This window comes from Glandiceps talaboti, chromosome 20 (genome assembly GCF_964340395.1).
Source record: "Glandiceps talaboti chromosome 20, keGlaTala1.1, whole genome shotgun sequence".
Lineage (NCBI taxonomy): Eukaryota > Metazoa > Hemichordata > Enteropneusta > Spengelidae > Glandiceps > Glandiceps talaboti.
The window spans coordinates 8,200,664-8,213,906 of NC_135568.1; the positions used below are offsets into that span (position 1 = coordinate 8,200,664).

The following is a 13,243-nucleotide window of genomic DNA, read 5'->3' on the forward strand; positions in this document are numbered from 1 at the left end:
GTCTTTTTAAGTTGATGTCAGTTTCCGCATCCACTATTTCTTGTGAGACTTCACAATTTTTCCACTTTTATTATTTTTTTCTTGAATACATCAAGAAAAGTGTAGGGTCAGTAGTGAAAATCTTGGTGGGGGTCGGGTAACCAGAACCATACAATTATTTTTTTTAGGCCTTATAGAAAATAAAATAAACAACAACAAATTCTACAAACTTTTGAAATAACTTTATTTGCTATTCCAATGCAATATACAATTGACATAACTCAGTGAGGCTATCATTTTCTACATACATGTACACAGAAAACTAAATATTTACACAATATTTGAGAACGGAGAGAGAGCATCCTGGTACACGGTTTATGATCTTAGACAAAGTCATATTAATATACGATAAAATTAATATCAGTTATCATCTATCATATCATATTATACAAATAAAAACTTCTGAAGAAAGAATTATTAAAAGTTCATCAAGAAAGATGTAAAGGTGTTTTTAGATATGTACACTTTACTTTTACATAGATTTTGGTACATATATACATAATAATATGCCAATTCAAGGAAGAGACAAAGTTCAAAGGTTATTGGTATTGTGCTCAGGTCAAAGGTAACTTCTTTAAGGTCAAAGGTTAGGTTTAGTACATGACTGTATCGTGGTGATCCCAATGCTTTGTATGTGGAGCAATGTAACCAAGTTCAGCATCTGGTAGTTTAGGTACGGGTAAATCTTTCCCAGTAAACTGTGGTAGGTCCTTGTATGCGTTCAGATCTCTCAAACGACCATCAACTGTTGAAAGACAAAAATTAGAATGAGTTAGAGGTATTATCCAAATACACACATGGTAGCAAGACTGTCCTATGTAAATGATGACTTAGACTTGTTCAAATCTCTAGGCTTTTTTCACCTTTATTTGAATTGTGCAGCATTTTTGTACTCATGAATATTCAGTGTTCAACCATTGATACATTATTTAAACTCCCATGATGCAATAGCCCATTGCAAAGATACCCTATAAAGGCAGAAGATAAACTTGACATTTCTCTGAAATCACAAGTAATTGTAGGCGATGTAAAATTATGAAATGACTCTCCAGAAACCGTGTTTTTATGAAAATTTCCTTGAGTGGTGTTCCCCTTTAATCTTACCAAATGGAGGTTGAGTTCTCATTTCAGGATAAGGAGGGAAGGGTTCATCTTCTGGCCATGTGTCAGACCGTGGTTCTTTACTTTGCACTGGTCTCTCATACAACCCTGTTGATTCCGCTGCTGTGTTTTCTTCCATTTGTGCCATTGCTGGGTCAATGACCCCTCCTTCAAATCTAACATTTCTATCTGAGGAGCCGGGTGTCTTCATAGCGCCCCCAGTGGTGGTTTGTTGTGAGGCACCTGGTGCCCATTTACTCTTGGCTAGTGCATCAAGGTGATGTTGTCTCATAGCTTCTTCCATGTTGGCACGTCTCTCTACGGTATTCTGGTAAAATGGTTCCAATTCCTGTGTAAGTAAAAACAGTAAATATAAAGTAACTTAATGTGGTAATACATAAGAGAAAGCATTTATGGATGAAGAATGAAAGTGTATTTGTTTATTTATTTTGTTACTTTCAGTTTATCCAATTGTAATCTTGTCAGTTTCTGTGTTTCCAATATATTTTGTCTGTCATGATGGTCAAGTGATGAGAAGGGCTTGCTCAGAATTTGCCGGTTGTCAATTTGAGCAAACTGCTATCATCATACATGTCCCAGTCAATGCAGTCATACAAATGGGAACCTATTAGGACAGGGGTTGCTATATGTGAAGAATTTAAGCCTACTTTCTTACAGTAGCTGTATGGATTGCATGTGCCCTTGGTAGTCAAGGAAGAATGATGGTCTGTTGTTTTATTCTGGGTCTGTGCTAGGCCCTGAGGAAAAATATAGTGCTTTTGAGTGAACCACTCATTTATCTATTTGTGTCAATGTAATCTATATATCTATGTAGTTCCTGTCAATGTAAAGGAAATGTTTTTTTTTCAAGACGAATAAATTAATAATAATATTGTCATTTAAATAAATGTGCATTATCTATAAAGATATCTTTATTTAGTAATTACAAATGTGTCTTTAATTCAGTGCTATATGATTACCCCCCCCACCTCCCCCCCCCCACACACACACACTAACATTGAATATTTGTCAGATAAATCTTGCTATCGCCGTGACACATGGACACACGGCTTGATACATGACACTGACCACCAGAGCATGCCCTGAGTTCACAGTTTTCATTTCAATTGTTATTTCACTGCATGGGTATGTGTAATGTAATAGGTGTAGTAGACTAGCCAGCCTTGGCCTTATCAACAAGTTGTTTAAAATTAAACACCAGGGAGTGAAAATTATCACCATGATAGATACTTCACAAGGAGGTAGCTTAATTTATCAGTCCTGTTTATGACAAGGAAATTAGGTAATTTGATAGAATTCTGTTGTATTCCTAGGTATTCCCCTGACTAGACAGTTACCATGTCAACCATAACATCAAGATACTGCATACATACTCAATGTAATGTCATGTTGAAATGTAATTTCTCCCTTGAGAGTTTATAGATTGTACAGTTCTTCATGACATGTGTGTTTAGTTATTATTTAACTTGTATGTAATCGATATGAAATCAGAGATCTCCAACTGGTACACAATCAGTAATCATATCTAAATGGTGTGACATAATTGATAAATGATATACCTCCTGAAGATAACACTGTTTAACAATACAACACACTAAATATTAGACTGTAAGATATGTTCCGCCCTCATCAGCCTCCTCTGACCTGCCTCCTCTCACCAGCCTCCTCTCACCTCGCAGGAGGGATTGACTGCTTTGTGAGGGCACTAAGTGTACCTTACAGACTAACTAGATATATATGCTATAATAACGCCTTTTTACCTCTCACCTCACAAGACTGATGCGTGAGGGCGCTCTGTTATGGTGGACCTAACAGACTAGATATATGCTAAAACGTCTTTACACTAATAACTACTGTTACACAATCAAGGTTTTTAATTACTTATAAGCAATGTTCACCTGTTCACTTAAACGGGTGAAAGTGAAATGTTACATGTTGAAGTAATAGGGAACTTGCAATCCAGACTGAGCATGCTCAGTCGCAAAGGACTATGGGATTATCTGTGGTTATCGTAATACTTAATCAGGAGCTACCGATAAAATGAACCTCCCACAATGGTCAGGGAACTATGAATTGATCATTTGTGGTTAAAAACAATGTAACATTATTGTTTACAATACTATTTGATTAGTATTTATGACCACATTTCCCATGATGCAACATTCAACATGGCGGGTTTGCAAGTTCCCTATTAGAACCCTTAGTAATGTAATAGGAACTATTCATACCATGTCTTACCAGCATGATTTACATGTTAAAGAGTATAGCTGATCTATAGCTGTATTATGATATTTATATATTCAAAAATATAACCCTACATTTTGCATCATTTCTCTAGCTGAATAAGCTTCGTAACAAAATCCCACAAACTATAACATTAGCAGTATTTTGCATGATTCAAATATAAGTGATTGGACCATAAATCAATGCTTTGTACACTAGCCTGTACACTCCACGAGTCTGTGTTATCATACATTGTCACTCCAAAGGAGGTCGAAGGGCATAAGACTATAAGTCTGTTGTCTATTATTTTCATTGCTACATTTGTATGGGCAGTGCTTGTTTGTTTTCATGTCCTGATTTTTATTTAGTTTGTCCAATTATTAGCATTATCTTTGTTGCTTCTAGATAAGTAGTAGTGAGCCCCTGATCCAAAAGAGATGTAGTAAATAAATAAATCTAAACAAACTAGACCTATAGTATAACCTTAATTCAGATACCTATCGTACACTACTGGTACATGTATTGTGGACTGTAGTGTAAGATAAATATGTTGTGTGGCTCTGCCCGTACCAGCCTTGTGTGAGAGCGCCCCCACATGGCATACCTTACAAACTACTGAAAAAAGGCCAAGCTATTTGTAGACATATACCACACAGTATGTAGTCCACAGGTAGGAGTACTTTATAACACATTTGGACTGATCACACCAATATTTACTAAATGGATTTAGAAATCTATTCCCCAGAGAATACAAACTTCAAAATAAAAAATTGTGGTTCGAGGGTCAAAAAATGAACTGTTCTTCTTTATCTATTACAGGTTATTATTTTGTCATAATAAACAGTTTTTGGTATTTATCATTTAAAACATACAACATAAAGTAATTTTGTCACACTATTCAGTTTAATGAAGTACTTAAAACCATGATAAAAAGTTCAATAAACACGCTTGTTTCATGAGTCTCCCTTCCTACACATACCGGTATAATAACAGCCCATAACTGGCATCCCTGATGATGCCAACGAAACTTTGGAATTTGGTTCCAAATTTTCCAAATTTTTTCTGACACAATTTATTCTTCACTGTGATAATAAAATGACAGACTACAGCTAAAACAGGCAGAGTTCATCAGAATACTATATGGGACATATACTTTTATGATCAAAACTGGTTATTTGATAGTTGGGGGTGTTGTTTTGCTTGCTAGATGAGAGCACTTTTATTGCTGAACAAGGTAGGATAGTGACGGAAAAGAGTTTTGTGTACATTCATTCAGCTTTTGAAACACCTTGCTGTGTTCAGGAGTAAAAGTGTTGTTATCTATCAAGTAAAAACAACAACCATAAACTTGCAAAATGACAAACTCTGATCACAAATGTATATGTTACATATAATCTTCTGGTGAATGCTTCCCGTTTTAGCTGTAACTTGACAGGCTGCAGAACAATACAGTAGAAATAAAAATTGTGTCCACTTTCTGATGATCAAACATGTTTGATAAGAACCACATTCAACCAAGAAACATCAACAAAATAAGAGATAAGTACCTCTACCCAATGTTACTTGTTGGACAGCTCTTCAGATGGTACTTATCTAAGTTGCAGTGATGTTACTTGGTTGAATGTGGAAACTGAACTGAAACATGTTTGATAATTTAAAGTGAACGCAAACATAATTTCCGCTGTACATGTGGTCAATTGCATTACTCCAATACCAACCTGTTTGACTTCCTTTAATTGTTGTAAATGTTCATCTAAATGCCTGTCAAGGTGATTCTGTCCGTGTAGATTGACATTTCTCTGACTACAAGCACGGCGAATTTCACAAACAATAGCTTTAAGTTTGGTTATTTTAGTGGTCAAAACTGTAAAATGAGTAAAAGGGACAAAAATGAAAATGTTATTTGTAAATAAACACAATTGTATAATAAAAACAAACATTCAAACATACATTATAATATAATATATAACGATGATATAATAGTCAACAAAAACAACAGCACATAATAATAATGATACTGATAGTCATGAATATACAGAAGAATAATATTACACCCCCACACAGTTCATGACAACTTACACACACCCAATATTACACCCCTCCCCCTCCAAAGGTTCAAACAAACAAACAAACACACACACACACACACACACACACACACACGAACTGAACGACTGGTGAGGAAGGGTGAACAAATTGTTGACAATCACACCCATCACTCACCACTCCATTGAGACACCACCTAGCACATTTAAATGAATATTTTACTTGTATTTATATATGTGACAGCTCGAAAATTTCACACAAAATATAAAACCGTTTTCTATAACATGTTTAAATACATATTTTTAAATATCTGTGTGAGGGTTTGAAAAAATACTTACATCTAACGAGAGGACCGTCGACATAATATTCTAAATTGTCGTCAACTTCTGGTCGTATCGTGTCCAACATTTTGGCAAGTTGTTTGAGTTCCTCGTCGAGCGGTTCGTTAAGAATAATTCCATGTCTATAAATGCTATCTATTCCCATTAAAACACTTGTACAACTGTCTCTGTATTGACTTCGAGTCAATGGTGTTGCTGGATTTGCCGAAGACATCGTTATTTAGTCTAAATTTGACCAAATGTGTGCATTTGTTGGGTTTCACGCTGAACCTCTCGCGGTGCTAAGCAATATTCGTAAACACAATGTGATTTGCATAAATTGTTCTATGACCCTTATTTGCATCACAGTCAAGTTGACCTCTCCCCGTCACGTGACCTGAGCTGTGGAGGCGATTGTTTACAAGGCGTTGTTACGTGGAAACGAAGCCATAGACTTAGCAGTCTACGTTAATATAGCGACACTTCGGAGGCAACTCACAGATTACAGCTCCGGTTATAACACAATTTAGTCAAATTTCTTCTTTATAAGACATTGAAAAATGACAGCTCCACCAGCGATTCCTGCTATCCGACCACCAGTTGATAAACCGGCTCGATTTGTTGGGCTAAGTCACAGTAATATAAGCTATAGTCTCGTCGATCATGCGTCGGCTGCAGACAATATACACCATGTATTTCACATTCTGATCCAAAATATCGCTGCCTGTGTAGAAGACCCTGAATATTACAGAACACAAGAACTATTGGAGGAATTCAAAGGTTTGGGTGTTGACATTAAAGAATTGGCGAGAGACAGGGCGTATGAAGAATCAACAAATAATTACCATTCCCATTTCTGGAAAGCAGACCACGAAGCAGAAAATAAAGGTATGACATGTTCATTTTTTTTTTTTTTTATCTCACATATATTTAAACCCAGTTTATTTATCAGTTGCCCACTTTGTTTTTCAATCCTTAATGTTATTGCATATTAAACATTCAATTATGCAAATTTATGCAATAAACTTAAGAAACACTGTTACAAATTGTACCCATTTAATACTCAGTTAGTATGCTAATGTTTGCTTAAGTACTACCTAGAATAGACTTTCATGAACTGTACATGTAAATGTTTAAAACATGCCTCTGTATCTAATGAATTCTGCTGTAAATTTTCAACAACTCCAGAACACATATCAGTTATGCTAAGACTCTAGATTATTGTAATATTAACAACGAAGATTCATGCCTTGCTTTACCAAAGTGTGTAAATGGGCACCTGGTAGGATATGATTGTTGTATGATGCGTTAAGCACAGAAAATGATACTGATAGTGCATGCATGCTACTAAAGGAGTTTTTTGAGAAAACAGAACAAGTTTTATGATCATAAATCTGGGTATTAATGCGCACTGCTTAGACCATATTGTTGGGCATATTATTAAAAATTATGTATAAATTGTCTATATAGGACTTATATTCAAATATATTTTACCAATACTTTTGACTTGCATGGTTTTTTTACTAGGTATACGTTATTTTCTTCTTTTTCACATTGTATTAATTTAGAATCTACAATTTCTTTGAAAAAGTTTCAAAAAAAATCCTCGTATTAAATGTGTCAGTCAGGTATATGTATACATTGTATTTTTCACTCAATTACATTTGTATTGCAGTTATTATAAACCACATCTGTATCTTCTTCTTTTTTTTCTGTTGCAGTGCTTATTGCCAGACTGTCTGAAGTAGCACACTATATTGTTGATTATAAAAATGAATGTTGTGTAGAAAGTAGAGGAGAAAGGGCATTGGATGATGGTTTCCTGGAGACTGTCTGTTTAAAACACTTGGAACATATTAGAAACTACAGACGAGTAAGTACATTGATTGTGTGTATCTGTTGTAGGTGGCCAAGTAGTTAAACCACTGGCCTCTTACCCCCACTGATTGGTCTAAAACGGGGTATTGGTTTTGGGTCAAAATTGGTCTAAAATGGGGTCTGGGGTTGACAGCATTGGCCACACACCCCTACCAGATCTGACCAGTGGTACCCCCCCCCCCCCCACCCGGCTCTTACCACTGCAGTCAGGATTTGAATTTGAATTGGGATGTGATTAAAATTTATCACACTGTAAGAAGAGTGTCATTCAGTTTGACTCTACCAAACAACACAGGTTTCCCCAGGCACTCTGGTTTCCTCTAGCATTAGCACTGAACCCATGAGGAGGCTCTCAAGTTTATGAAACATAAAGAACTGTATCCAGTGTAAATAATAATAATTATTATTACTATCATTTGTCCGACTATACTATTGACAACACAGAACAAGAGAGACATAACAACTGTGTTAAGGATATGAACTACATGTATGACTGTTTGCTCTTGGCTATCGTTGTAGGGGTGGGTAAATGGACTGAGGACACCAGGGTTTTACAAAATATATCAAAATATGAATTATGAATGACAAATAATATTCTCCCCTTTTACAGTTCAACACCTGAATATGCTCAATTTACAGAGAAAATAGCTTGATATGAAGTCAAGAAAATTAAGTTTCTTTTTTTTAGACTTTGTACATGAAATATAACATTTTATTTCTATTTGTGTAGTTCTGATTCTATTACTTCTTATGTTGTTTTCAGGAAATAGCTCCCCTTGTGTTAGAAGCTATCAATCGAAACATGCGTGTGTCAAATTTGTCGGGGCCGTTAAAATTTGGCAAAGAATGGGGACCAGGACCAGGCCCTCTGGATGACCCAAACTACAGAAGACCAGTACCAAATGAGTGTACAGTTACAAGACGTGAACATATAGGACCTCGTACAGACCCACCAACCGTAGATGGGCACAGATCTGGTGTATGGACCACGCCAAGTATGTATCAAGTACCAGATTACAGTGGCAGACCAGGTGCCATGAATTCAGGTGAGAAAATATGTATTATTGAACTCATTTTAGCAGGATGGAGTGATACTCTCATATGAAAACTGAAAGGTGACAGCAAGCTTGTACAGAAATAAAGATGGTAGGCAGCTTAAAAAGGTTAGCTGTACATTCCAACAAGCTTGTACTAGCTTGCAAGGTAGAAAGTTAAAATACAAAGGCCACTCTCACCTGTACAAGCATGTAACAACCCTTAATAAAAATGTTTTGAACTGTTGCATGCTTCTTACCCTAAGAAAATTTATCAACTCAATCATTTCGTGTACCCATACAAGCTTGCTATGTGCAGCTGCTTGTTGCAAACTGATATCAAACTCTTGTGGAAATTTCTCCCTTTTTTGGAGGGGAGGGGTTTTGATATTGAGTGTAAGAAGATATGGTGATATAAAAAGGTTATTACTAACGTCATTACACACTTTCTTCAAAATGTCCAACTTTGAACTTGTATGGCCATCCTGTTTTCAACTATAGAGGGCACCGTCACCATCAGCAATCAACAGGTGGCTTACAATTGAACCCATCTTTTACACAAGCATGATCATTATTTGGTGGAAAATTAGATTTCCTTCACCAAAATAATAAAGACAAGTCTTAATTTTGTGTTGATAGGTACCCAGCAATTAAATTTGTTTTTGTTTTACAAAAATCAAACTTAATGATTTAAATTTTGCACTTTTTTTTAGAAAAAAAAAATTTAACCAAAAGAAAATGTGAGGGAGGGATAACAACATGGGGTTTTAAAAATTGATGTAATTCTCAGTACCTGCAATAGCATTTCACCACATGCTGGAGAGTCAAAATAGAACAAGAAGGGTGACTTATTCTCACATGTGCCATGAGGAGTGGGAGTCATGGTGTGAACCTGAGTTTGTCAAAAGATGACCTAGAGAATCTAACATACTCAAACCATTAATACTATTATTGACAATGTTTGTTATCTTACAGGTACAACTGGTGTGTTGACTAACGATGGGAAATATGGAGGTCGTCATCTTCATGAGCGAGACATGAACGACCGTAGGAAACCACTGCGTGAAGAAGTCAGACATGTATCCAGTCGCTATAAACACATACATGGATTGTGTGAATAGATATCAATTTAGTTTCATAAGAGACTACATGTTGTCAGACAAGAAAATACAAGCACGTACAAAAACATATTTGGAACTTAAAGAAATCATGACATCACATTTGAATTCTGACATATCTACAGAAGATCGTGATGTCACATGATAACAAAAACTAGGGACATCACAATTAGATTCCTACATAACTACAGAAAATGGTGATGTCATAGTTTAACTAGAACATTACAACAGAAAACAGTGACATCACAATTAGATTCCTACATAACTACAGAAAATGGTGATGTCACGATTTAACTAGAACATCACAACAGAAAACAGTGACATCACAATTACATTCCAACATAATTACAGAAAATGGTGATGTCACAGTTTAACTAGAACATCACAACAGAAAACAGTGACATCATAAATTACATTCCAGCAAAACTACAGAAAATTATGATGTCATTATCATGTTCCTCAGAGTTCAACAAACTATTATATTAGATGCAGTGATATTTATATGCAATTTGATTTTGTAGAAAGCCTATCACATATCTCCATTCATAGCAGAGATACCGTACAACAGACAATATCATTTTCATTAATTTAATATGCAAATTATAAATAATATGCAAAGTCATTCATTTGTTGTCTTCTCATTTCAAATGCACACATTTGCATAACAATTCTTTGCTATGCAAATTTTCCAGACTCAACCACTATTTCATGTGTGAGACTACTTGATTGGCTTCCAAGGAACCATTGTGTGTCTACCACCAATCTCTCATACACCAGAGCTGATAAATAGTTTGCAAAACTTTGAAAGAATGATGTTGAAGCAATTATAAGTTGCTAGCTATGCAAGATTTAGATGTATATTTAGTTTCTAGTAAAATAACAATATTTCCCTGAGTAAGGGGATTGCCACCCCCTGTGCACACAATACCTGACCAGGAATGTTTCCCTGAGTATAGTGAGTGACACCCCCTGTGAACATAACACAGAGTAGGCATAATTTGCATCCTCTATGCATATGGACAAATAGTTGATGAAATACTAGTAATTTACAATTTACTTGTATTTTTTGTTTGTTTTTCCCTGCTTTGAATTTACATAAATATAATTTTCTTACGTTTTAAAACTAGAATTTATATTCAAAAATCTTTCCGGAAAATGTTCATGTTGAATGTGCTTTGAACAGATCAGAAAAGATGCAGGTCAAAGGTCAACAGAAAAGCTGTAAATATTGTGAGTGATGTGTATTATTTTATATTTTTTGTTGACCAGGGAAGTTAATTCACCAGTAGATAGATAGAACTCACTCCTGTACTCACTGTGTTTTACAATGTGTATCTTGTTGACTGCAATGTCATTTTTATTTTGCAATAAAAATATGAGTCAAAATATTTCATCGTTACCAGCTTGAGTGTTTTGTTATGTTGGAGAATTAGATGTTATTCCCCAATATTTCTCTTCGTTCAGCCAAGGAAAATATGAGTGACCTAAGGAGCCTTTGTCACTACTCGTCTAGCAACTCGTAGTGACAACCCTTAAGTCACGAGTATTTTTACGGTTGAGTGAAGACAAATATTAGGGAATAAAGAAATTTTACCAGCGCTAGTAATATCAAAGAAAAATCGGGGTAAGTAATTGAAGGTTTCGACTCATATTTCGAAGACAACAGAATCAGTGACGTAAACACGTGTTGTCGTGACATAGACACGCATTGTGGTGACGTAAAACAACCATATTTTTAGTTCCACTTGGCTCAGAACTCTTGGATAGACATAGCTATTAAGACCAGAACTTTTGATATATATCAGTTGTGGATAATGGCTTTGAAGTAGACTGTAAGATACTTCATGCTGCTCAGCCCTATCAGACGTTAATATCAGTCAAATCACAAATGTAGTTGATAGCGTCCAGCTGCGTCGTATCTTAGAGACTAGCTTTGAGGGTGATGGAAATCTTCCCCTCTATCAGCCCTTATCACACTATTAAACACAACCTGTATTACACACAAACCTGACTACAACACAAAGTGGGATGCAAGAAATAAATATTCAACCATAAGCAGTACAGACTAGAATATACTATGATATTGTGTGTGTGTGTGTGTGTGTGTGTGTGTGTGTGTGTGTCTGTGTGTGTGTCTGTGTTTGTTTGTGTCTGTGTGTCTGTGTGTGTGTGTGTGTGTGTGTGTGTGTGTGTGTGTGTGTGTGTGTGTCTCAGGCACTACAAAAGAAGTCAATATTATCGACACTTAATTGTATTCTTATAGAAACATACTGATACATATCTCGGGAAACAAGTACCTGTGGTGGTGGTGGTGGTGGTGGTGGTGGTGGTGGTGGTGGTGGTGGTGGTGGTGGTGGCGGCGGCGGTGGTGGTGATGGTGGTGGTGGTGGTGGTGGTGGTGGTGGTGGTGGTGGTGGCGGCGGCGGTGGTGGTGATGGTGGTGGTGGTGGTGGTGGTGGTGGTGGTGGTGGTGGCGGCGGCGGTGGTGGTGGTGGTGGCGGCGGCGGTGGTGGTGATGGTGGTGGTGGTGGTGGTGGTGGTGATGATGTGTGTGTGTATGTGCGTGCGTGCGTGTGTGTGTGTGTGTGTGTGTGTGTGTGTGCGTGCGTGTGTGTGTGTGTGTGTGCGCGCGCGTGTGTATGTGTGTGTGTGCGTACGTGTGCGTATATACGTACGTGTGTTGTGTATGTTGTAAATACGCTAATCAGCCAACAGAGTGGAATATCTGAAATATTGTATAGTAAATTAATATAACGTTTCGTGAAAGGAAATAGAAGCACTAACACGAATATAATATAATAGTCTGCGATACCGAATGCGCCTTAATTATATATTTGACCTCATATCTTGTATATTTTGTGATAAGACTGCAATCAAATTAAACAATGCGTGGTGTACTTATAGACAATAAATAACATGGTTTCTGTTAGTGGACATGGTCGAGTCTTCCTCACCATAGCAACAACCAAGCAAATCGCCCTCCCAGCATTGGTTACCGTCAGTTTATTGAACTTTATCCGAGTCCAACCCTTTAATATACGTATATGGCATATGTCTGTGGTGGTCACCAAACGTATGTGCCGGTGTCGTTCCGACAATAGCGCGGAACAAATCCGGACAGGTAGATTTGTTGACTGTGGTAGCGAATCTAACCAATGTTCAAGCTTCTGTCGAGTGTTTGTCACAATTTGTAGCGCTATATACGAATGTGATCCTAGAATCGATGAGAATTTGACCCCAGGTTCTGACCTACAGCCGTTGATTTGATCACTGAACCGTCAGCTTCGACCATATATCTTTATGTACAGGTGAGTTTCAAAGGGTTTTTGTTGTATATATTTAAGTTTAAACCATAGACGTTTTACAAAATTAATATAAAAATCGTCAGTGTATATACATCAACTTGCAGTTGACAATAACTACACGAAAATAAGAATTTGAAAAAGTCATATAAGTACAATAT

The 13,243-nt window shown here is 36.5% G+C and overlaps 2 protein-coding genes across 2 annotated transcripts; one reads left to right on the top strand and one right to left on the bottom strand.

The window, feature by feature from the left end:
* Positions 1-235: 235 nt before the first annotated feature.
* Positions 236-6,057, bottom strand: LOC144450841 (uncharacterized). The gene is made up of 4 exons (XM_078141580.1): positions 5,769-6,057; positions 5,103-5,248; positions 1,144-1,489; positions 236-784 (listed from the first exon to the last, which is right to left on the bottom strand). Exons 1-4 carry the CDS (start codon positions 5,983-5,985, stop codon positions 633-635), a joined length of 861 nt encoding a protein of 286 aa, XP_077997706.1. The 5' UTR covers positions 5,986-6,057; the 3' UTR covers positions 236-632.
* A 135-nt stretch (positions 6,058-6,192) lies between these two features.
* Positions 6,193-11,117, top strand: LOC144450804 (uncharacterized). The gene is made up of 4 exons (XM_078141533.1): positions 6,193-6,638; positions 7,472-7,623; positions 8,392-8,674; positions 9,638-11,117. Exons 1-4 carry the CDS (start codon positions 6,311-6,313, stop codon positions 9,781-9,783), a joined length of 909 nt encoding a protein of 302 aa, XP_077997659.1. The 5' UTR covers positions 6,193-6,310; the 3' UTR covers positions 9,784-11,117.
* Positions 11,118-13,243: the final 2,126 nt, after the last annotated feature.